Source organism: Lonchura striata, chromosome 1 (genome assembly GCF_046129695.1).
Source record: "Lonchura striata isolate bLonStr1 chromosome 1, bLonStr1.mat, whole genome shotgun sequence".
Classification (NCBI taxonomy): domain Eukaryota; kingdom Metazoa; phylum Chordata; class Aves; order Passeriformes; family Estrildidae; genus Lonchura; species Lonchura striata.
Window position 1 is genome coordinate 2,278,852 of NC_134603.1, and position 25,296 is coordinate 2,304,147.

General features: G+C 51.6%; 1 protein-coding gene across 2 annotated transcripts; it reads right to left on the minus strand.

Annotated features, from left to right (window-relative positions):
* Positions 1-4: 4 nt before the first annotated feature.
* RHPN1 (rhophilin Rho GTPase binding protein 1) lies at positions 5-24,325 on the minus strand. 2 transcript variants are annotated; one of them, XM_031504124.2, is made up of 15 exons: positions 23,603-24,325; positions 15,966-16,084; positions 11,769-11,897; positions 9,523-9,598; positions 9,176-9,253; positions 8,259-8,383; positions 7,705-7,871; positions 7,053-7,240; positions 6,778-6,934; positions 4,828-4,947; positions 2,836-3,030; positions 2,546-2,622; positions 1,679-1,825; positions 625-783; positions 5-533 (listed from the first exon to the last, which is right to left on the minus strand). In XM_031504124.2, the coding sequence occupies exons 1-15, from the start codon at positions 23,690-23,692 to the stop codon at positions 336-338; spliced, it is 2,025 nt and encodes a 674-aa protein (XP_031359984.2). In that variant the 5' UTR covers positions 23,693-24,325; the 3' UTR covers positions 5-335. The 2 variants fall into 2 exon arrangements, with proteins under 2 accessions (XP_031359984.2, XP_077637919.1); XM_077781793.1 differs by having other exon boundaries at positions 15,966-16,081; positions 23,603-24,322.
* Between the last annotated feature and the right edge of the window lie 971 nt (positions 24,326-25,296).

A 25,296-nucleotide genomic window follows, 5' to 3' on the forward strand; every position in this document is an offset into this window, starting at 1 on the left:
TACAGAAGGTGACACTTTTGCTTTAATGGCTGGGGCTGGCTTTGGCCAAGCAGAAGACACAAACCAGGCCCTGCTTTAGCACGGCTCCCCCCGACCCCCTTTGAGAGCCAAAAAACCCCCAAAAAATCCCAAAATTAACAATAAACCCGAGTTTTCCCCTGGACTGAGGGGATTGTTGGACGCAGGAGCTGGGAGGTGGAGGTGCCTCGCTCACCTCTCGGCGCGGATCCGACCAGCGGCGCGTTCCCGGGTCTGGGAGTCCTCACAGCCCAGCCAGGCTTGGGAATCTTCCCGGGCAGCCAGTCCTGGAGCTCAGGGGACACGGTGGAGCACGGTCAGTACATGGCCTCGTTGTCCCCCACGGCGGTGAAGGGGACACCGCTGTAGGTGCTCTTCTTGCTCCTCTTGCTCTTCTTGCCCCACACCAGCAGCGTGCTGGCGCTCTTGCTGTTCATCAGGCTCTTCCTGCTGTTCTCCTTGTTGCTCTTGGGCATCCCAGATCCCGAGGACATCACTGCCGCCTTCCTGTCCACCTGGTTGGGAAAGGTGGAGAGGGCAGTGAAGCCAGGGCAGCGCCCACAGAGCTCCAAGGAATTCCGTGGTTTCCTGCGGGATGTGACTTACGGCTTTGGGGCATTCCGAGCCCTGCAGGGTGATGACTCTGATGTCCACCCCCTCCTTCCCGGTGCTCTTCAGCAGCTGGACGACCTCGGCGTGCTTGGACCACTTGCAGTCCTTGCCATTCACAGAGATGATGTAGTCTCCCTCCTTCAGCCCAGCTTCCTGCAGGGAACGAGGGAAAATGGGCATGGACCGTCAGAGAATCTTGGAATGGTTTGGAAGGGAACTTCAAGATCATCCAATCCCACCAGGGACACTTCCCACTATCCCAGGTTGCTCCTTGGACACTTCCAGGGACGAGCAGCCGCAGCTTCTCTGGGCAACCTGTGCCAGGGCCTCGCCACCCTCAAGAAGAATATTTTCTCAAGAACCCAGGAATTTCTTCCCAATACCGACCTAACCCTGCCCTCTGGCTTTGGGAAGCCATTCCCAGTGTCCTGTCCCTCCAACCCTTGTCCAAAATCCCTCTCCAGCTCTCCTGGAGCTCTTTGAAGTACTGGAAGGGATCCAAGCTCTCCCTGGAGCCTTCCCTTCTCCAAGCTGAGGAGAAGACACAACTCTGCTCCAGATATGGACCACATCCCAATCTTTGGGGAGATTTGACTTTTCCAAAGAGGGATGTCATCCTGCTGCTACGGAGGGTGTTGTTCCAGAGATGCTGGGACCTGGATGGATGGGTTGGTACTGAGGGAACAGGGAGACCCTTAGGGCATCCCACCGGGATTCTCCAGCATCTTCTGATGGAAAACAAAGCTGCCCCCCCCCCCCGTTTTTTGGATGTGCCATCTTGTTCCAGCCACTGTCACATCCCAACACTAAGGACAAGGGAGCTGAATGGGCTTCCAGCAGTTAAAAACTGAGCAAAATTCCATGTTTTCTCCTTAGCCGTCTCCTAAAAATTAATCATTTCATGACGCCCACCTGCAAACCTCAGCCTGATCTCCAGCACGGATGAGTCTCCTCCTGAACCGTTTTAAGTCCTAAAAACACCTGGAATCCCTCCAGGCAGCTCCCTTCCGGCATTCCCATGGGAATAGCAAGAAATTGGGATACTCACAGCAGCGCAGCCCCCCGGGATGACCCCAGCAATGAGGACGGGGGAGTCTCCTCGCAGGGTGAATCCAAAGCCGTTCTCTCCTCTCATCAGGTGGACTCTCCGAGCTGGATACCACTTGTTCTTGGCTGAGAACACGGAGAGGGGGCCCTGGGAAGAGGCAGAAACATGGAAAGCACCTTTTCAACCCCCTGGAATTGTGCAGCCTTGTAAAAAATCCCATTCCAGGGATGGGGAGGGGGCAGAGGAAGAAATCCGGTCTTTTGCAGGGAAAACAGTCCCATCATCCAAGAAGAAATTATGGGGGTTGAGGCTGTCTGGATCTCGGGGATGCCACCAGGGGTTGGTCCAGGAGCAGGATGGTGGGACAGGTCACCAGTTCAGGGTCTCTTTTCCCCAGTTCTTTCCCATTTTCCCTTCTTTTTCCTGCTTTTCCATTCCCACAGGAGCAGGAAATTCCTGCCTGCCCTGAGGCTGAGATGCACAAGCTCTCCCTGGGGTACTCAGGAGATGACCCCACCACAGATCCCACCACTGTCCTGAATCCCAATCCTCCTCCCCAGGACCCTAAAAACCCAAAGAGGGCGTGGATAAAACTCCAGTGGGATTTTCCTGGTGCCTGCTGCCACCAAAACCTTTCTTCCCAAGGGTCTCTTTGGAAAAGCCCACCCAAAATTCCTGTCACCAGAGGAGCTTTGTGACCCATTTAGGTGTCACAGAGACAGATCCCAGCCCTCCTCCCGCTGCTCCTCCTTGCAAAACTGCTGGAGAGGCTGCGGGAAGAAGGAATCCAGGCAAGCAGAGCATGCAGGGGAGGAGGAGGAGACGGCTGCTCCCTCGGGATATTCCCGTTCCCGGAGCTGTACGTACCAGCCTGTGGAAGAGGTCGGTCACCTTCACCTGGGAGAAGTTGGGGGACTTGATTTCGGGTTTCTGGTGCGTTTTGGCTGATGGGAGGGAGACAAAAGCACAGACAGGGCGTGACCTCAGGCAGCTGGGGCAGCTGCTGCCGTCCCAGAGAGGGACAGTGTGACCCTGTAAGAACCAGGACCTAAAATCCTGGAATAGCTTGGATTGGAACTCAGAGATCATCCAGCCTGTGGAGTCTTCCCACCCACAAACCCCCTCCCCACCCACAACCCCAAAAAACCCCCACTCACGATGGATGTCCGGAGCCTCTCCCGTCTCAAAGAAATCCTCCTCGTGGTCGATCTCGGAATATTTGCTCAGGGAGCGTTTGTGGGCAAAGGACAGGACCTCCTGCAGGATATCCATCTTCCTTAGGATCTTGCACAATCCATGGATCCTCATGGCCTCCTCGTGCTTCATGATGGCTTTTTTGAGGTGAGCTTTGCCTGCGAGGGAGCGGAGGGAGCTGAGCCCGACGGAGCGGCAGCTCCGGCGCGCCGTTCCCGCTCGGCTGCCCACGGATTTCAGGAGCGGTGCCACCACCCCGCTGTGACTCAGGGACAGCCCAGTCACGTTCCCAGCCCTAAATGGGGTCGGTCCCAGCCGATGGAGAGCTGGGAAGGGACCTTGAAGGGTGACCTACTTCGCTCCCCTGACGCTGGAGCTGGCAGATGTTCCTGAAAAACCACCCCCGACGTCCCTCCTCACGCTTAACCTCGATCTCCTGAGCAAATTAACTTCTCTCCATCGCCTCGGATCCCTCGGGAATGGGAATGTGGAGAACAACCCAGCCCCGTCCTCCTTGGGAAGGTGCAACACGTCCCTGTTTTCTAGGCTAAGCCTTTCCCTTGCCCTGCAGGTTCTGCTCTCCATCCTCTGCTCTTTGCTCCTCTCCACTTGCCTTCAACGTGTTCCCACCCTCGGGGAATGGAAGCGGTTGGGAAAGAGGAGCTGAAATTCCAGTGACCCACGGATATCAACGCAAAGCGTCTCCTCCGTGGGAAACTGCAACCAAGGCAGCCGTATCCAAGGCTAAACTCCCAGAAAAGCTCTCTCCCCGTGTCTCATGGAAACGCGCGTGCCTGTGGCATTTCACGTCCAGGACACACGGTGGCAACAGAATCCAGGGAGATGAGGTCTGCTCCAGACTCCTGGAATCCACAGCCAGAGGGACTTAACAACCCAGGCAATGTTTTGGGGGTGGATGGAAAACAGAGAGGAGACTCCCGCCACTGAGAATTTTTATCAAATCTATAAATTGTGAAATTATGGGGAATAATAATAGGAATAGAATCATGGAATGGTTTGGGTTGGAAAAGAACTTAAAGCTCATCTCATTCCAACCCCCTTCCATAACGGAGGGATACCTTCCACCATCTCAGGCCGTTCCCAGCCCTGTGTGACCTGATCTTGGACACCTCCAGGGATGGAGATCCACAACCTCTCCGAGTTTTTCCCTTCCTGTAAACCAAATCCAAGCTGAGCTTGGTGTCTGCACATCTATTTTTTACCAGGAATGTTGAACAGAGCCCATTTTCCCCAGGAAAATCAGGCAGAGCTGGAAAAGCTGATGCAAACCACATCTGAGGGAGTTGGGGAGCTGTCACCATAAAAAACTTGGATTTTGGGGTTTATTTGGAGGTTTCCAGTGAAATCTGACTGAGCATCCTGAAGGATTTTGCTGAGGCCAAACTCATTCCTGATGGGATCTGCCTCCTTCCACAAGGAGGGAAAAGAGCTCCTAGGGGAGACAACACCCCAAATTCTGAGTGCTGAGTCTGCTCTTGGTGCAGCCCTGTTGAGGAGGGGCTGCCAAACCACGACTTGAGCTGAATAAGCAGCGTCTGTTCTTTCCCTGGAGCTGAAATTCCACATGGGAAGAAGTTCTTGTCTCCCAAGAATTCGCAGCAGCTGAAAAAGCCACCCCCTGAGCATCTGCTGTGTCTTGTTTTCCAGCCAAGTCAGCCCAAAACAAGGAGCTCCCAGGATCTCCGTGTCCCTATGGATTTCTCTGCGGTGTTGGGTGATGTTACCTGGCTCGGAACACCTGGAATTTTTCCTGTCAGAGCTGGACAGGTTGGGACAAGCACCACGAGTTGGTCCTCACACCCTCAAGGGGACTGCGATGTTTTCCTGCTTCCCAGGAGAAGAAATCTCCCGGGAAATTCCTCTTTGCACGGAGAGATCCCCCTAAAACCTCATCATTTGTGGGAATTGCGATTTTTCCAGAAATTTGCGCTCACCCAGCTTCCTCCTCTCCTCGGGATCCTGCAGCAGGACACGAAGTGACGGCCCCTCTGGCATGGTGACATGGAATTGCAGGAAAGCCTTCTCCTGCTCCAGCAGCTCGGCATCCGAGGGAGCTGTGGGAAGGAAATGGATGGGGACGGGATTAGGGAGAGGTCAGGGCCACCCAGCCCGAAGTGACAGTGGGGACAAAGAAGCCACATCCACATTCAGGTGTCCTTCCTGTCATCCAACCACAGCCTGCAAGGAATCAGGGATGGGCCCAGGGATGATCCCAGTCAGGGATGCACCAGGATCTGAAGTTAAGGGCAGGAATTGTCCTGAACACAGCTTTTTTTTCCTCTTTCCTGCATTCCTTTGCTCCAGTGTGGAAGCAGGGTTGGGAATAGAGAGCCCTGGGAGGTCACTGACAGGGAGACAAAAGAGACAACAAAATCAGGGAATCATGGAATGGTTTGGGTTGGACCATCCAATTCCAAGCCCTTTCCACGAGGAAGGACACTTCCACTTGTCTGCAAGCCCCATCCATCCTGGCCCAGGATAATTCCAGGGATGGGGCAGCCACAGCTTCTCTGGGAATTCCAGGGCCTCACCACCCTCACAGGGAGGAATTCCTTCTCAATATCGAATCTATCCCTGCCCTCTGGCAGTGGGAAGTCATTCCCTATGTCCTGGCACTCCATCCCTCATCCAAAATCCCTCTCCAGCTCTCCTGGAGCTCCTTGAAGCACTAAAAGGGGCTTTAAGATCTCCCTGGAGACCAGAACATTCCAACCCAGAATATTCCAGGGAGTTTTGTTGCTCCCAAGCAGAGGATCCCAAAACCTGGTGGGCACAGGGATCCAGAGGGTTGGGAACTGGCAGCTCCAGGGCTGGCTCTCCCTGTGCCAGCTCCTGCCAGGTCAGCATCCCTGAGGGAACAAACTGCAGCGTAAGGAATTTATTCCCAGCTGGTTATGGAAGCAAAAGATTTGTTGTTTCGACAAGGGAGAGGTGGGAGCAGGAACGTGAGATCCCAACAGCAGGCAAAAAAAATTCCTAAATTAGGCATCTCCTGGAGATTTCTGCTTCCCACAGTGCCTGAGGACACCAGAAATTTTAGGGGGAAGGTTTGCCCTGCCCCTTGGTACTCCATGGAATCCCATCTCCATCATCATCCTCTCCTGTTCAAATCTTTAAGCCATTCCAGCTCCACATTATCCCCCTCTCTCCCATCTCCTTGCTTAATCCAGTTTTTCTGCAACGCCCACATGGCACAAGGAAGATTTTGGGCAGGCTCTGGAGCAGGGGCGGGTGTGAGGACAGTCTGGCAGCCACTGGTCCCAGCACTGGTTTTGGCAGCCGGCCCTCAAAAAGCTTCTCAGCCACCCACCAGAGGTGGGTGACACCAAAGGTCACCAGGAGCATCTGCTGCCCACCCCGGATCCTCTGCTCCATCCCAAAATTGCTCCCAGAATTGTCGGTGGTGGCACAGATGGAGATCAAGGCTCACATCTTGAAGTCACGCTCCAAGTGACTCCATGGGACCAAGTGTGCCTTGCTGCCACCACCCTGAAATTCCCAGGACGTCCATCCATGAGGCTGGAAGTTAAATCCAAGGTACTTTTGGATTTATTTTTGATTTTTGAAGCCCTTGGCTGGTCTAAAACAAGGTGACCCAACGGTGCTTTCCCTTTTTTCCACAGGTGACATCCCTCCAGCAGCATTTTCCTCTCCTTCTTAGGATTCTTCCCTGTGGAAACCAGAAATATGGGAAAATCTGCCTTGGGGGATGAATTGCTGAGTTCATAAAGAAGATCCACAGCTCAGAGCATTCCAGAAACTTCGGGTGTTGTATCCATAGCCTCTTTTTTTTTAATATTTTTGGAATCCCTCCCCAAAACCCAGGAATGAAGTGGAATTAGTACTTGGATGAGCTGGAAGCTCCCTCCAGGCCGGACACTCACCGGGGCAGTCGCAGAGGGCGATGGCAGCGAAATAATGGGAGAGGGCTTTGAAATGCTCTGACTTGACGTGGACCATGGTGGTCCAGGAGAAGGGAACGTAATCCTTGACGTGGGGCTGGCTCATGGTCTGGTGCACCAGGCAATAAACATCTTCCACCTGGGAAGAGGGAAGGGAGAAGAGATTGGATGGCAGGATGTCCCTCGGGTTGTGCTCTCCTGGAAGGTTCTGCCGGCCACGAAATCCCACCAAATCTTCTCCTTCCCAAAATCCTCACCCTCGCTGCCTCCTGAGCCAGCTGCAGGCGGGCCAGGAAGTCGTTCTGGGCACGCAGCAAGGTCATCTTCTCAAAGACACATTCCTGGACCTGGGCCACCATCAGCCTCACCAGCATGGTCAGGGAGGCCGCGCTCATGTCCAGGCTGGGAGCGTTGGAGAAGTTTTCCTTCAAGTAGTTAAAGGCACCTGGAGGAGACAGAAGCTCCTGGAAGTTACCAGGCTTGTGAGTAAGAGAATCAAACTTTGGGATCAGGCAGGTTTCCCTCCATGAACATCAAACTTCTCACCATCAGTGGTGGGTAAGAAGATCTGAGGTCCAACCCTTGCCATCTAAACCATCTTTGTGCTCAATTTCTTCTCCAAAGCCCTGGGTGATCCCAGTTCCAGGCTCTGTTTTTTCCTCTGGGGAGACGGATCAGCCTCTCCACAGCTGGGACATCCTTTTGGATGTCATCCTTTTTGGGGGACATCCTTTTTGGCTGTTGGACCATCCCAACTCCTCATCCCGACCCACACAACCAACCTGGTTTGTGATCCCTTGGGAACACCTCTTCCTACGACCGCTCCCACCCCTTCCTGCGCTCCTGTGGATCATTCCCAGCTTTGGGAAAAGCTTCCTGGGAAGAGGAGGAAGAGGGGAATCCACTTACCAGCTGCCTTCTGGAAGGCATCGATGGCCTGGTTGAGGCCGGGCAGGGAGGCGCGGTCCTGCCGCGCTCCGATCTGCGTGTGCAGCGCTCCGAGGTTGAAGAGGACGCTTCCCTTCTCGAAGGCCAGAGCCCTCTGGTGGGATGGGACCCCCGTCAGGGAGTCGTACCTGGAGAAGGGAGGAGCCAACAGCTGCCCATCCCCTGGTCATGGTCCCCAAAGCGTCCCTGGCATGTCCACACAAAATGTCCTCGCTTGTGGAAAGGGCGCTTGGAACTGGATGACCTTGAAGGTCCTTTCCAACCTAAACCACTCCATGATCCCCACGGATGCAGGAGGAGCCTGGAGGGTTTTCAGTGCTCAGGTGGGCTTGCGGGCGCCATTCCCATCGTGGTACATCCCACGGGAATTGTGTTCCCCTCTCCCTCCGCAAATTAACCCACCCAAAGCACCAGCAAATCCAGATCCTGGTGTCCACCAGCCCTGGCAGAGACTCCATGGTGGAAATTTGGATCCTGACTGCCCACCCAGTAGGGACAGGGAAAGCTGCACCCACCAGTGGAAGAAGACGCCCAGGGTTTTGGTGGGAGGGAAGAACCGGCTGTCAAGGAAGTAGAGCTGGTTGTAATATTCCATCAGGAGCTCCAGTCCGGCCTCGTTGCGGCTCGGGGTGCGCATGGCCTGCGGGAATGGGAGAGGAAACACGGATGGGAAAAGAGGGACAGGACACAGGGAATGGCTTCCCACTGCCAGAAGGCAGGGATAGATGGGATTTTGGGAAGGAATTCTTCCCTGTGAAGGCGGTGAGGGGCTGGAATGGAATTCCCAGAGAAGCTGTGGCTGTCCCATCCCTGGGAGTGTCCAAGGCCAGGTTGGGTGGGGCTTGGAGCAACCTGGGATAGTGGAAGATGCCCCTGCCCATGGAAGGGGATGGAACTGGAAGATTTTTAAGAGCCATTCCATGATTCTGAGGTTCATCCATGGGGAAAGTCTGGGTGCTGGGACACCCAAATGTGGAAGCAGCAGCCTGGGAGCTGCGCTGGAAAAAACTCATGGAAATTCTGATTTTATAAATCCTAGGGAACAAACAGGAATTTTTCCCCTCCTTTCCCAGAGTGCTTTAAATTTCCTCTTCTCCAAGGACTACCTGGAGAGAGAGAAGTTGTTCAGCCTTGCCAGGGGTGAATTAATAGTCATAAATATTGACTGGACTATAAATTTTGTTGCTGCTCATTTGTAGGTCAGCAGGGCATCGAGGACAGGAAAAAAATGAACAATTCCTGAATAATCTGCAATGTTTTGGAACTTGTAAACCAAGTCCAAGGTGCTCCAGCATGGGAATGCTGCACCCTGAAATACAAGGATAAATATGGAATTTGGAGAAAGGAAGAGGGGACCCCCCTCAAAGGAAATGTGGCATCTCCAAGGAGTGACCCTGGACAAGCCAAACGTTGGAAGCCAAGGGACACCAACCTGCCGCAGCTCCATTAATTCCTTGATTTCCTTGTCAAACAGGACACCCTCCTCTCCATAGTGTTCACTGATGAAATCCTGGATTGGGAAACAGACGAAAATCATTATTTTTTTTATTTAAAGGGAGGAGATTTCTTACAATTTTACCATAAATTTACAAGAAAACCTCCACTAAGTAATAATCTCCTCCCTTTCCTGCTCTCCAGCATCTCCAGACCTTCATCTCCCACTTTCCCATGTTTTAACTCCAGTTCCTTTCCATTAATTTTTTTTTTTTGGCTGCTTTTCCAAATGGGAAAATTAATTTCTGCTGCTTCATCATCAATCAATGAAACACCAAAGCTCACCTTGAGTGGGACCAGCAAATCCAGCTCCTTGGTCTCCTTGAGTCCCAGAGGGATCATGGGAACGCTGATGGATTCACTGGAAGAAGACAAGAACCTGTTTGGTGGTCGGACTGAAAATTTTGGATGGATCCTGGGGGCTGGAGATTAAAAGGAAGCAGCTCCTTGCCCTGGGCTGGTGCTGCTCCTTTTGAGAGACTCCACATGGAAAAATGCTCTTCCCAAAAAAAAGGATTTGGGAATGGCAGCATAAGAAGAGAAGTGCAAAAAAAAAAAAAAACAAACTCCAAATCATCTTCTTCTTCTTCCAGCTCCTGCTTTCCAGAGGAATCTTGGGTGTTGGGTGGGCAAGGCAGGATCAAGCCCTCACCAACACAGCAGCCACCTCTCATTATCCCCTCAAATTGCTGGTAACTCATTAATCAATCATTAATTGGGGAGGAAAACAGGCAAAGGAGGTTATGAAAACCAGGAGAGCAAGGCAGGGAATTTGCACCCACGTTTTCCTTGGAACAAACCGCTCCAGGAGCTATAATTAGTGCAGAAAGCCATTACTGCTCATTCCCTAACGAGAATTCCGCTGGAATCCAACGTCTGGAATAAACAAAGGGGTTTTTGTTTGGCCTGGGCAGGGTTTGGGCTTGTTGTTGTTTCTCCCGATTTCTTTCTAAACCAGGGCAAGCAAGTGGCAAATTGGGAAAAGTGAGCATCCCTGTCTGGGAATGTGCTTGGAAAAGCACGTGGATGGACAGAGAAATGTGGGATTGTGGAATGGTTTGGGTTGGAAGGCGCTTTCAGGATCATCCATTCTCACCCCCTGCCATGGGCAGGGACACCTTCCACAGGACCAGATTCCTGCAAGCCCCATCCAGCCTGGCCTTGGACACTTCCAGGGATGGGGCAGCCACAGCTTCTCTGGGAATTCCATTCCAGGGCCTCACCACCCTCACAGCAAAGAATTCCTTCCCAAGATCCCATCTATCCCTGACCTCTGGAAGTGGGAAGCCATTCCCTGTGTCCTGTCCCTCCATCCCTTGTCCTAAATCCCTCTCCAGCTCTCCTGGTGTCCCTTCAGGCACTGGAAGGGGCTTTGAGATCTCCATGGATCCTTCCCTTCTCCAGGCTGGACATTCCCAGCTCTCCCAGCCTGGCTCCAGGGCAGAGAGGCTCCAGCCCTTGGAGCATCTCCATGGCCTCATCTGGAACTGCTCCAGCAGCTCCACATCCTTCTGATGTTGGGTCCCAGAGCTGGATGCAGAATTCCAGGTGGGGTTTCACCTGAGCAGGGCAGAGGGGCAGAATTCCCATTTTCCTGCTGCCCATTCTGTGGGATGAACCTGGGACAGGGGGGATTTCTGGGATGTGAGCACACGTGGATGAGGAATTTCCAACTTTTCATCTGCCAACACTCCCAAACCCTTCTCATCAGGGCTGCTTCCATCCCTCCACCACCCCCAGCCTGGATTTGTGCTTGGAATTGCCCCGTCCCAGGTGCTGGATATTGCACTTGGCTTTGTTGAACCTAATGAGGTTCACCTGGAGATTATCCAAGTCCCTCTGGATCCCATCCCGCCCCATCTGTCAGCCACATCATCCACACAACACCTGGATTGTGTGGATGGTGTCGCCATCCAACACGGTCCACCTCAGGAAGGGAAAAGGAGGAAAATAAATCCCGGCATCCCAGAATTGTTTCAGCTGGAAAAGACCTCCAAGAGTCCAACCTGTGACCGATCCCACCCAGCCCAGAGCACTGAGTGCCACATCCAGTCATTCCTTGGACAATTCCAGGCACGGGGATTCCCATCACCAAAATATCCTGCTGGGAAAAGATCTGGATTGTCAGGAAAGAGGGTCAATACAGGGAAAGAAGGTTGTTTCTTCCCTATTCCTCCTGCTCTGGGACATCAGTGTCCAAGGGATGCTGCATCTCTCCCAAAACATCCCGGTATCCCCCAGGAAAAGCTGATTTTTTTTCTCCTTGCAGCTCTAGAAGGGAACCACCGACATTCCCACGATGAAAATTCTCCAGGAATTGTGGCCCATGCCCAAATCCTCCAGCCATCACCTCGTTGTCCCTGACCATGGAAAGGTTTGGGTTGGAAGGGAACCTCTGAAAGTCACCCCAACCCTCAGCCATGGGACGGAGCGGGGCGGACACGGCGAGAGCAGCCTCACTGCCAGAAAAATCCCATTAACAGCGGGAAAAGTGAAATCCCAAGGGAACAGGCTGCTCTTCCCGGACCCACCTGTCGTTCTGGTACACGTCCACGCTGCTGTTGAGCTCTTCCAGCTCTTCCTTCAGGAGCTGAAGGTTGGAGTTGACGTAGCTCAGCTCCAGAGCCACCGTCTCCTTCACCTTGTGGTTGCTGGTGGCCCTGCAAAAAAACCATTGCGGCCACAACAAACCATGGATCAAATTTCCCTCTTTTTATCCATTAATTTATTTTTTCCACCCCAGCAGCGCAATCCATGCCAAGCCCGGCCTTCCCACAGGATTGTGCCTCTCCAGGTGATGCTGGAAAGGTTTGGATGGGACCTCTGAGGATCATCTCATTCTGCCTCCTGCCACGGGACACCTTCCATGGTTGGAATCCCAAGTTGTTCCAAGCCTCATCCAACCTGGCCTTGGACACTTCTAGGGATCAGGCAGGCACAATTTCTCTGGGAATTCCATTCCAGGGCTTCACCACCCTCCCAGGGAAGAATTTCTTCTCAGTATCCCATCCATCCCTGCCCTCTGGCAGTGGGAAGCCATTCCCTGTGTCCTGTTCCCTCCATCCTTTGTCCAAAATCCCTCTCCAGCTCTCCTCAAGCTCTTTAGGCACTGGAAGGAGCTTTGAGGTGTCTGTGGAGTTTTCTCTTCTCCAGGCTGGACATTTCCAGCTCTCCCAGAATTTCAGGACTAGGGAAGTCCAAACATCCAGGTAGAAGCCCAGGCAAAACTCATTGCACTGCTGCATCCAGGAATTCCTGCTCCAGAGCCACCTTCCCCTTGCCCATTCCCACTTCAGCTGCAGCGCAGCTTCAGCTTGTGACCAGTCCAGCTGCTCCCCCATCCCAAATAAACAGTGGGATTTGAGGGTGAAAAACTCATTTTTAGGTGCAAAGAATCCTTGTGGAAAAGAAAGGATTTGCGAGCTCCTGCCCTCCCTTCCCTGCTCCCGGCAGGAGCTGTAAACACCAGGGATTGATTCCAGCTGCTCCCAGCAGGACGAGCTCCCAGGCTGATTATTCCCTGCTTATCTCCTCCAAAGGAAAGCAGGGAGAGATAACCCAGAGCTGAAAAGGGCTCTGGCTGCTGAACCACGCTGGGATCCAGGGAAAACAACACACGGACGAGCTCTGCTCCACCAGGAAACTGCTTCCCTCTCGCTTTTCCAAAGTATTGCCTTTGACATGGATTTTGTATGGATTGAATCCCTCTGAGTCCTGCCCTGGCTCAGGGCAGCAGAAGGAGCTCCAGGGTTTTCCTTCGAAAATCTGGTGGTTCAATCTCCTCCTGCCTCCCCTTTGCTGGGATTTTTCCAAGAGCAAGGAATTTTTTGATTAGAAACAAACCAAACCAAACCACAACACATCCAAAGATCCCCATGGCTGCTTCCATTGAAAATCCTTCAGCATTCCTACAATTCCCCAGGCACCCTCACCCTATGTTTCCATATAAACCAGTATTTAACCCCTATAAACCAAGACTTAATTCCTATTTATCCCCCATACATCCCAACACCTCCAGGACATGGTCAGTCCAATTTTCATCCCATATGGATTAAGTTTTCCCTCCTTGTTCCCAGCTGCCAATCATTTCTCTGTTGTTGCCTGATTATTTTCCAGGTATTTTAGCACAGTTTCCAGGAGGATCTGTTCCATGATTCTGCCAGGAATCTGTTAATAGGAAAAAGGATTTCCTGGTGTACTTGCAAGTGCCACATGCAGCAAATAATCCTGGAATGGGTTGTGCTGCAGGGGACCTTAAAAATCATGGAATTCCGCTCCTCTGCTATGGGCAGGAACACCTTCCACTATCCCAGGTTGCTCCAACCTAGCCTTGGACACTTGCAGGGATGGGACAGCCACAGCTTCTCTGGGAATTCCATTCCAGGGCCTCACCACGCTCACAAGGAAGAATTCCTTCCCAATATCCATCTAATCTCACTCTGTTCCATTTTAAAGCCATTCCCTGTGTCCTGTCACTCCAAACCTTGTCCCAAATCCCTCTCCAGCTCTCCTGGAGCCCCCTCAGGCACTGGAAGGGGCTCTGAGATCACTCTGGATCCTTTTCTTCTCCTGGTTGGACATTCCCAGCTCTCCCAGCCTGGCTCCAGAGCAGAGGGGCTCCAGCCCTTGGAGCATCTCCGTGGTTTCCTCTGGATCTGCTCCAGCAGCTCCAGGTCCTCCTGCAGTTGGAACCCAGAGCTGGGTGCAGAATTCCAGGCTGGTTTTCACCTGAGCAGGGCAGAGGGGCAGAATTTTCCTTTCCCTGCTGTCCGCACTGTGGGATGAGCCCAGGACAAAGGGAAATTCTGGGATTTATTTTGTGATTTATTTTTCTTTCCTTCCAAAAACCTGGACATTTTTATCTCCCCCGTTCCTCCACTCCATCCCAGTGTTTGAACAGGAAGGAAAAGGTTTCCTCTGGCTCTTGCCATTTATTTACCCAGCATACAAATCCACTGAGCAAACACCACATGGATTTTTTTTTCCAACACCCCATTCCTGCCAACTTTTCCAGGAAAACACACGGAAAGGCTGAACAGCAATATTTTTACCATTTAAAGGCAAAATTCCAGCAAATTCAGCTCCAAACTGCTCCAGGCTGGACAATCCACAGTTTTTTCCATCAGCACCAGGCTAAAGATCCAAAGGAATTTTATCCATGCACCACAAATCTTTAATTTTGAAGCAATAACCTTTAGACTTGCAACATAATCCCCCCTCCTCATCATCCTTTAATTTCAAGCTTGAGCATTCCTCTTTCTCTCTCCCCCTGCTAGATTTCCGCAGTTTCATAAGCTTGGAGCACCGGAATGCCGAGAAATCAACTTTATTGCTCAGCTGGATTTGTGGGAGGCAGGGAGGGAGGGAAAGTGGCTGCTCCAAAGGACACCCAGAGCGCTGAGCCAGCAGAAAAAGAGCCCCCTCGGTGCATTTCCCTGATAATTAAGATGTGTTTTGCATCCCGTTTTTCCTCACTCCCACTTCCCACAGCTCCAATTCCAACCGAAACCAGGCTGATTTCCGCTGAGCCAGCATATTTCCCTCTGTTGTTTTGGTGTTCTATTTATTTATTTATTTATTTATTTTAAATACAACACAGCAGAGATAGAAGTTGGGATTCTGTGGCTTTTTTTCCCTTAATTAAATGAAGCGCAGCAGCGTGGATGGAGCAGTGGGATCTCATCCCCCCAGGAAAACACCATTTTTTTAATGGATCAACCATTATCCCCTTTCTTCCGGGTGCAACAGGAACACTCCATTCATGTTAAATCATTCCAGTTCCAAAGTGGAAAGTTAATTTTATTATATTTTATTTTATTTGGATAAGAACAATCAAGTTAGTAAAATATTCCCAAAAAAAAAAAAGGATTTTAAGGCAGATTTGTGAAATTTTTTACATTAACAACCTGCCCAGTCTGGAACGTGCTCCAAATATTAAGGAAAAATTAAATAAACACAAAAGATACCAAAGAAAGTTTTCTTTGGGATAAAATCCCCAAGGATGTGGCACCTGGGGACAAGTGGTGGCCTTGGCAGTGCTGGAGGAGTGGTTGGACTCTATCCTGGTGGGATTTAATGACCTATTTATGATCCCAAAGCTGGATTTCATGGAATGCTTTGGGGTGGATCTTCAGAAACCTCCAGAGCACCCCTTGCCTTGGGCAGGGACTTTTCCCTATCCCAGGTTGCTCCAATCCCTGTCCAATCTGACCTGGACAATTCCAGGGATGGGGCAGCCACAGCTTCTCTGGGAATGCTATTCCAGCCCCTCACCATCCTCACAGCCAAGAATTCCTTCCCAAAATCCCATCGATCCCTGCCCTCTGGCTGTGGGAAGCCATCCCCTGTGTCCCGTCCCTCCATCCTTTGTCCAAAATCCCTCTCCAGCTCTCCTGGAGCCCCTTCAGGCACTGGAAGGCGCTCCGAGGTTTCCCTGGAGCCTTCTCCAGGCTGGACATTCCCAGCTCCCATCCTGCCTCCAGAGCAGAGGTGCTCCAACCCTTGGAACACCTGGACTCTCTCCAGGAGCTCCACATCCCTTGGATCCACGTGCTGGATTTCAGACCGGAGCTCTGCATTCCAAGCCCAACCTCAGCCACAAATTCATTCCCGTTGTCCCATCGGCTCTGACTTTTAACAATCTTCCACCAGCTGAATCTTGAAGAATCTATTCCTGCCTCCAACCAAAATTCCAGAGCCAGGGGGAAGCTCAGGGGATCAGGACTCACCGGAAGAGGTTTTCTGCTCCCGCTCTCATCCTCATTTCCTTGTTGATCTGCTGGTTGATCCGGGCCCGGCGGTGCTGGAGTTTGCTGCGCTGGGTCTGAGCAAAGGGGTCACAGCCCTGCTGAGAGAGAAGGGCAGGTTCTCATCCCAAATCCAAACGTTTTGGCATTCCAAAAAATTCCATCAATTCTGTAAATTGTGCACTTTCAGAGCCCAGAGAGTCAGGGAACAGTTTAGGTTGGAAGGGAGTTTAAAGATCATGGAATTCCACCCCTTGCCATGGCAGGGACACCTTCCTCTATCCCAGGTTGTTCCAACCTTACCTTGGACACTTGCAGGGATGAGGCAGCCACAGCTTCTCTGGGAATTCCATTCCATGGCCTCACCCCCCTCACAAGGAAGAATTTCTTCTCAATATCCATCTAATCTCACTCTGTTCCATTTAAAAGCCATTCCCTGTGTCCTGTCCCTCCATCCCTCATCCCAAATCCCTCTCCAGCTCTCCTGGAGCACCTTCAGGCACTGGAAGGGACTCTGAGATCTCCTTGGATCCTTTTCTTCTCCAGGCTGGACATTCCCATCTCCCTCAGCCTGGTTCCAGAGCAGAGGGGCTCCAGCCCTTGGAGCGTCTCCGTGGCCTCCTCTGGAATTGCTCCAGCAGCTCCACATCCTCCTGATGTTGGAGCCCAGAGCTGGATGCAGAATTCCAGGTGGGATCTCACCTGAGCAGGGCAGAGGGGCAGAATTCCCCTTTTCCTGCTGCCCACACTGTGGGATGAGCCCAGGACACTGGGAATTTCTGGGATGTGAGCACACATGGCCGGGTCACATTGAATTTCTCACCCCTCAGACCTTCCCCTGCCCTTGGAATAACCGATTTATTCCCCAATCCCACATGTCGCCAACAGGGATTTCTTTCCCTGAGCTCTTCCTGACAGCTCTGAACTGGAATTCCATATCCCCTTCTCAGGCTCTGGACATGAGCCAAGATCCAGGGGGGCTGGAGATGCGCTGAAAACGACCCCAAAGCTCGGGAAGGAATGTGATCCCAAGGCCATTTCCAGGTGTGGAGCCCAGGGAGTCAGGAGTTCACGGGGATGCAGGAATGAGGGGCGCACGGCGTTAAATTGATTCCATTCTTTCCACGGCTCCGCCTCGGAATTTCTGCAGACGGGGAAAACGCGCTGAATTCCCGACTTCAGGAAATAGCAGCCTCCTAATTTCCCTCTGGCTCACAGGGTTTTTATGGGATGCCTCAGGGAATGGGGCTGCCACAAGGAATGTCCCCAAATCCAGGGCTCTAAAAGCTCTGCCCAAGCGAGGATGATTCCCACTGAAGATTCAGAGGCATGGAATGAGCCTCTGGAAGAACCCTGGATAAAAAAATTCCCTGGGAAGGCACAAAGCTGGGAAGTTTAAGAGCGAGGAAAGTTGTGAGTCTGCAAATCATGGGAAGATCCCAAAATCATGGAATGGTTTGGGTTGGAAGAGATCTCATCTCATTCCAACCCCTGCCTTGGCACAGGATTCCCAGAGAAGTTGTGGATGCCCCTGGAAGTGTTCCAGGCCAGGCTGGATGGGGCTTGGAGCAACCTGGGATAGTGAGAGGTGTCCGTGCCCCTGGAATGAGAAGATTTTTAATGCCCCTTCCAACAAAAAACATTCCACAATTCCAAGGAATGCTTGATCACCTCTCAGGTGGAACACGGCAAGAAGGAAACGGAAAATTTTGCATTTCCATGGACTTCAGTTTCTTTAAAATTAATTCCTCATATTTGAAGTCCACCGAGTGCTGCTTCCTTTGGAAAAAGGTCTGGGATTAACAGCAGGATTTTCATTTAAGGGAAAGAGTGGAGCTCCTAATTGGTCCCTTGGAGAGCGAGGAATCAGAGCAACTCCAGCTGGTCCATAAATCTGTGGGATTAAGGCTTTACAGTGATCCATGAATTTGATGAAAGGAACAAGCTGGAAGCAAAAGATCCCAATTATTCTGGAAAAGCAGTGGGATTTGAGGAAAACACCCCCATAGCTGCATAAATATCGTGTCTGAAACACTCAGGAGCAAATAGAGGAAAGTTTGATCCAGAATTGTCACTTGTGGATCTGTCCTGGGGGGAATCCACCCATCCTGTTGGCTCCCTAAGGAGGAAAAAATCTAGGAATCAGAGGAAAAAGGAGAAAGGATCAGGAAATCATGCCAAGATATAAAGAGAAGGTGCTCATTAAAATGTCAAGGTTTAATTTCAAATTTCAATATGCGATCTCTTGAGAGCTTGACAGATCCAAAACATATGCACTCATACCCAAATATATGCAAATGAGGCAGTTCCGGGTTCCTTCTCTGTGCCTCCAGAGCCACAGAAATCCACACAAAGCTCAACAGGTGGGAAGTTTCTCTTCCCTGACTCCATCTCTTCCTGCAAATTCCAGCACCCTGCAGTCCTTTTCACCTCTGGCAAAAATTTGTTTGGAAGCAGCCAGAAGATTTTAAGGGAATTTTTTTGGGGAAAAGAAACAAAAAAACACCTGGGAAAAGGCCTGGGAAGTGCAGGTGGGATGATGGAAAAGGCACAAGTAGAAGGATTATCCAAACCCAAAATGAAGATTGTTGTCTGGAGGGAAAACACTGGGAATGAAGGAAAGAAAGGAACAGGATGCAGAAAATGCTGGGATGGCTCCACAAGATATTCCAAGAGGGTTAAAACCTCTTCCCTGCAGGAGCCATGAAAGGATTTAGCAAATTGATTCGACCTCTCCTGCTGGGAAGCACTAAAGCTGTTCGTGGAGATGAGGGTTTTTTCCCTGGCTTCTCCTTCAGATTTAATGGGATGAGTTCTCAATCCCTATCCAGGCTTCTAAGCCAGCAGCAAAAAAGTGCTGGAAAACCAGAAGCCCCGGATATAAACCCAAAGCCTTGTGAGGTTTAGTCAGGAATTCAAGGATTTCTCGTGATCTCCACACATTTTGTTTTTCCTCAATATTTATGAGGCTGGCAGAGCTTGGGAATATGAGAATTCTGTGCATCTTCCCTCAAGAGGCTCTGCCTTGATCCCAAAAAATCATCCCTGGCTTGCATGGATCAACAGAAACATCATTCCATGAGGAACAACCAAGCCCCATCTGCAGGAGCTCCGGTCATGCTGTAATTCCACAAATCTTGGAGCAAGGAGGAAATCTGGAAAGGATAAAAGGCCATCTTTAAATCCAAATATAAATAAGGAAAATAAGGAGTCAAGGGAAGAGCATTCCACCTTCCAACAGTTTAAAGGATCCCAAAGCTTTTCCTGTCAGAGTTCCAACTGAAAACTAAAAACCACTGAATGAGTTTCCAGGGATTTAAACATGACTTACATAAAGGGGAAAAAAAAAAATCCCACCAAAATCCCACTGTTGGGCTCCAAAAGGGATTTTCCTCACTAAATTCTTTGCTCAAGCTCTCGAGGTCACCCCTGTAAGGTCAGAAGAAAGAGAGGCTCTTTCATCCAGGCTTTGGGGTGCACCTGGGGACACCTGGAAAAGGGAATTTGGGTGTTTAAGAAGTGGCTCCCGAGATGATCAGACTTTTCCTTCCTGGTTTAAAGGTTTTAAAGGAAGAACAAGCACAGAACTCTTCCATAAACTGTGGAGGAGCCATGGAACAGCAGCTCTTGCTTGCATGCAGGGAATGATGGAACAGAAATCCATGAAAATGAGTGAGGTGTGGCCAGCCCTGACATTTATCACCAGTGACAAAGGAGGACAGGGGTCAGGAACTGGACTCTGTGATCCCAAGGAGTCCATTCCAGCCCCTATCTAATCATTTTATTGGAATAAGGCTCTTCAGGCCCAGAAAAAAACAGGGGAAATCCCTCTGCGTTCCACCCTCACATGGAAGTGACAATGGAACCAAAAATCCTCATCCAGGCTCTCCCGGAGAGGGAAAAAATATTCCCTAAGACCCTTTCCAGAGGAAATCAAGCTCCCATTGAGGGGGAGCAAGGATTCTCCAGCCTTATCTTTACAGGGAATGTTTGGAATGACTCAAGGGCCTTTGTCACTTCCAGCCACCTCTCCCAGCTCGAGAGGACCCATCCAGGGTGGCAATTAAAGAGTCCTTAGGGAATGTTTACTCAGGGTGGACTTTGAACTTCCCACCCCCAGGAGATGAAGCCCTGGGTGACTCCTGGGTGGCAGCCACACCCTGAGAGAGATTTGTGACCTCAGTGACAAAGGCAAGGCCGAAGCCTCCACAGTTTTCTACAAACTGAATCACCTGGAGGAAGATGTGGAAGCCAGTAATTGCAAAGGGTAATTCCATGATAAAGGGATTGTTGCTGCTCCTTTGTAGCTGGAAGCAACAGAGGAGAAGCGAAACTGAAGGATATTAAGTGAAATGTGGGAAGGGGAAAATGGGATCTTTGGAAGTGCTGTTAAAGTTTCAAGGAAGAGAGAAAGGAGGTGAAGATCCAGTTCCTGAAGAACTGGCACAGATCAGGAATGGGTTGGTAAAACCCAGGCACGGATCTCTCCACAGAAATGAGGAAGGGGTTGGTAACTGGGAGTTACAGCCCAGCAGGAATTGCAGGAAAAGCTCCTGGAGATACTGGGAGAACCTGGCTGGATCCCAGAAGCTGCTCCACAGCTGCCCAAGACTGGACCAAGCCCAAGCCCAGTTTTGGCCACAAAGGAGTCACCACCAGGATTCCTCCCAGTTAGGGAAGCTGGGGAATGCCCAGAGAGAAACTGAGGAAGTTTAATTTGAGTGGAGACTCGAGACATCCATAATGTGGGAAGAGGAGTCATCAGCTGGTGCTGAGCTCAGCTCCACATCCAGCTCCACACCTTCCCGTTCCCAAGGACGGGGAATGAAGGAAAGCAGGACTCCAGCCAGTCTGGATCGCTGCCGTGGGCAAACACACAGGGACCCTTTCGTGCCAGGAAAAGGGACATTGAGGGAATGACAGAATCATGGAATGGTTTGGGTTGGAAGAGACCTTCACAATCATGGAACTCCACCCCCTGCCATGGGCAGGGACACCTTCCTCTATCCCAGGTTGCTCCAAGCCCCTTCCAACCTGGCCTTGGACACCTCCAGGCACGGGGCAGCCAAAGCTTCTCTGGGAATTCCATTCCAGCCCCTCACCACCCTCACAAGGAAGAATTCCTTCCCAAAATCCCACCTAATCTGACCCTATTCCAGTTTAAAGCCATTCCCTGTGTCCTGTCCCTCCATCCCTTGTCCCCAGTCTCTCTCCAGCTCTCCTGGAGCCCCTTCAGGCACTGGAAGGGGCTCTGAGCTCTCCCTGGAGCCTTCCCTTCTCCAGGGTGGACTTTCCCAGCTCTCCCAGGCTGGCTCCAAACCTTGGAGAATCTCCATGGTTTCCTCTGGACCTGCTCCAGCAGCTCCAGCTCCTTCTGCTGTTGGAGCCCAATGCTGGACCACGATCCATGATCCCAACCCCATCCATTGGTCCCATGGTTTGTGGCTCCAACCTCAACCCCATAATTTTCTCCCTCTAAACATCTACATCCCACTCCAAAAAAATAAATAAATCAGGGATTTATTTCCATGCCCTCTCAGCAGCAGCATTTCCTAACACAGAGTTTTTCCTCCAAACGGGAAGTTCTCAAGTGCACAGATGGTTCCAGGCTGGAATAGGATAACTCTGAGCACCTGTTTAAATTCCAGAACCACAACTGTCTTTAGAGCATTTTCACAGAGCCAGAGCTGTCAGCTGGAATTTTTATTCCTCTTTGGAATCCACAAATTTTTGAGCCAGGCCAGCACAGGAGAAGTGGCCAAGTGACCCTGCTTTAGCCACATTATCCTGTGGGACAGAGAGGAAAACAAAAGCCAGGGAAGCACTCCACACACAAAAACAAGCTTGGAAATTCTCCTTTTTTTCCCCAGGATTATCCAGCATTTCCTTCCTTTTTTTTTTTTTTTTTTTCCCAGCTAGAAGCATTTAAGAAATTAATAAGAGCTGTTATAAGACAAGCAGGAAGTGACAACAAGTGGGTTTTCACTCCCTGAACATCTATTTAGATAGGAAATTCCTGGTCATGGAATTAATCTCATGGAGCACCCTGGCTCCAAGCTGGGTTTCTGTGGGAGACAGGATCAGCTAAAACCTCTAAAACCTTTTATTGAGAATATGGTTACATCACAGAGCCTTTGAACAAATGAGGGGAGGATTAAGGTTTTAAATTTCCCAAGTGGCCTCACTGGTGGTTCATGCAGTCAGCAAGAGGAAGGAAAAAATAAACCCAGGGGTGGGAATAAAAATCTGGGGGACTGGGGGTTTTTAAACAGCACAAACTGCAGTTAAAAATTGAATTTTAGGAGGGTGAAAGTGCTCTGAGGAGGTGGGGGAGGCACAGAGTCAGGGCACGGTGCCAGCAGGAAACAGGTGGATTAAGTCTTCACTCCTGGGACAGAAAACTTGGCAAAAAAAAAAAACAAACTATTAAAAAAAAAAATCACTTTTTCAGCAGCATTCAGGATCCCCTGCAAGGCAGAAAATATGGACCCATGCTCCTGATGTTGTCAGGGTGATAAGAAACAGCAGGAAAAGGTTGTATTGATAATTTCTTTTAAATAACAAAAATAAAGTCATAGAGCTGATCAGGTGTTCTGCTGCTTTAATTAAAAAATAATAATTTGATGACAGAGGCTGCTGATGCCTTGCCCAGTTCTCCCTCCAAAGCTTGGCAATATTTTCCTTTGTATTCCAGACCCAAAGAGAATAAATTGGGGAAAAAAGTCCCAAATCCCTCCTGTTAATCTTCCCTCACAAGCAGCACCTGCTCTTCAGGCAAGGCCCTGACTTAAACCCCAACCTGGTTTAAGGTTGCAACCTCTTGAGCTGCAGCCCAGGCTCAAGTGACTCCAGATCAGATTGATCCAGGGGGAAATAAAAATAAAAATCCCTTCCAGAGTTTGGCTAAGTTTGGATTCTTGGTTATTTGGAATTTTTTTTTTTTTAGGGGTGTTTTAACTTTTGGGACTTCTTGCAAGAAAAGCTCAGCTTATGGAGCGAACTCACTGCTGGTTTGTCCTGTTGGATCTCAGGGGGTGAGACTAACTTGGGAAAAATGTTTAAATAGACCCAAAAATAAATGTTTTCCATGTTTTCTTGCTCCCTAAAATCTCTCTGACCCCAATAAATCAGGGGCTGGTGGCAGCCTGAGGGCAATTCCCACTGACTCCATCCCAATTTTGGTAATTAAACAACACCAGAAGAGCAATCAGCCCCATCTCTCCCGCACATCCCAACTTTCCCTGGGAGCACCTGGCTGGATCAGCTTCCCATGGGCAAGGAGGAGGGAAAAAAAAAACCAAAATCTCGAGGAATGAGGCAAAAAGCAGGCGCTGGGAAGCTTGGGGATGGAGCCAGCAGAAAAGATGGGATTCAGCAGCGAGGTTTTAGGGATGAGGAGGCTGGGAGGGAGCCAGCAGAAAAGATGGGATTCAGGAGTGGGGTTTTAAGGATGAGGAGCTGGGAAGGAGTTTTTTAGGGCTGTTTATGGGGCAGCAACAACATTTCCACCCCTAGCAGGGCTGGCTGTTCCTGTGCCCCCATCCATGGGGACAGCCATCCCTAGGGATGGGACAGGGATACGGGGACAGGGATACGGGGACAGCCCACGCCATCCTCACCTTCCGTGCGCTGCCGCTCTTCGGGCCGTGCAGGAGGACAAGGCCACCGTCCCTGTCCCCATCCGGGCTCTCCTCCTCGGGGGGCATCATCTCCAGGGATGCAACATCCACAGGCTGGGAATGGTGGGGGGCTGGAGCTGGGGGGGCTCCTGCTTGAGCTCACAGCGGGGTTTTGGGGGCTCGGCGACCCAGCGGGGTCCAGATCCCGGGTCTGTCCTAAGTGGGGGTTTAAACCCCTCCTAACCCCTGCTCTGTTCTGTTGCAAAGCCCCCTGCACTCAACATCTGGCCAGATGTGAGCTTCCCTCCTAGCCGAAATAAAGAGGGGACGCAAACCCCCTTTGTGAAGCTACCCCAGGTCGGGGGATGTTAAATCCCACCAGACCCTAAATGGGGGATGTATAAACCCCCCCAAAACCCGCTGGGAAGAGCTGCTCTGGATAAGGGAAAGAGGGAGTTTAACCCCCACAAACTCCCCTGGCAGAGCTGCCCGAAATTGGGGAGGGGGGGGGGTGTTTAAACCCCTACAAACTCCCCCTATAAGAGTTATTCCACTCTTGGGAATAACTTCCCAGGGATGGGGAAGGTTTAAATGGAGAGACCCGGAGTGGGGAGGGAGCCAGACCCTCTGAAAACCCCTTTATAGGGCCACCCCAAATGGGGGAGGGAGGGAACCCCCCAAACTCCCTTTTAGAGCTATCCTAAATGGGTGGGGGAAGTTTAAACATCCCCCAAACCCCTTTTTAGAACTACCCTAAACACACCAAACCCTCTGAAAAACCCTTTACAGGGCTACCCCAAATGGGGATGGAACGCCCCCAAACTCCTTTTTAGAGCTATCCTAAACGGGTGGGGAAGTTTAAACGCCCACAAAACCCCTCTTGTACAGCGACCCCAAATGGGGCGAGAGCTCAAACCCCCCCTCCCCTCGCAGCGTAAGCGCCCCCAAAATCCCCCTCCCAAAGATGCTCCAGCCAAGGGGGACCCTCCCAAAATCCCCCTCCCAAAGATGCTCCAGCCAACGGGGGACCCCCCAAAAACCTCGCTCCCGGGCCAAACCCCTCGGAGCTACAACTCCACCGCCCTTCCCCAGCCCGGGGTGCCCCGGGACCCTCCGGCCGTGCCCCGCTCACCCCCGGTGCCCCCTCGGGCCCCGCCGCGATCGCGGCGGCTCCGCCGAGCGCGGGGCATAAGCAGGGCGGGGAGGCGGGGCTTAACCGCCTAACGACCAATGAGAACGCGGCACAGCGTTGATGGGCGGCGGCGCCGCCCAATAGACGCGCGGCGTTGGGAGAGGTGGCGGGGGGGAGGAGCGGAGGGGCCGTTGCCCGTGGCAACGGTGGGAATTAGAACGCGCGTGACGTCACGGGGGGCGTGGCTATAAGCCCCGCCCACACGCGCGGGCCGCCCCTCCCGGCTCCGCATCTGGAGGGGGGGGGGCTCCGGAAACATCTGGATGATCCCGGCTAAAACAAGGGGCGCCTTCGCCATCCCGGCCACATTTGGGCGACCCCTGGCTCCGGCCAGGCGACCCCGCCCCCCGTTCCAGCCGCATCTGGGCCTGTCCCCGCTCCCTGCCTCACATCTGGGCGCTCGTAGGTTCCTACCCCGGCCACATCTGGGCGATCCCCGCCTACCGCAAGGAGCCCCCGCCCCCATCCCAGCTACATCTGGGCTACTCGCTCGCCCCCCTGG

Excerpts from the sequence above, each read along its gene's own strand:
- RHPN1 (XM_031504124.2), bottom strand. The coding sequence starts at position 23,692 with ATGATGCCCCCCGAGGAGGAGAGCCCGGATGGGGACAGGGACGGTGGC. Across the intron at positions 3,031-4,827 it reads CGAGGAGAGGAGGAAGCTGG|GCAAAGCTCACCTCAAAAAA; the intron begins GTGAGCGCAAAT and ends GCTCCCTCGCAG. Across the intron at positions 1,826-2,545 it reads CCGACCTCTTCCACAGGCTG|GGCCCCCTCTCCGTGTTCTC; the intron begins GTACGTACAGCT and ends GCCTCTTCCCAG.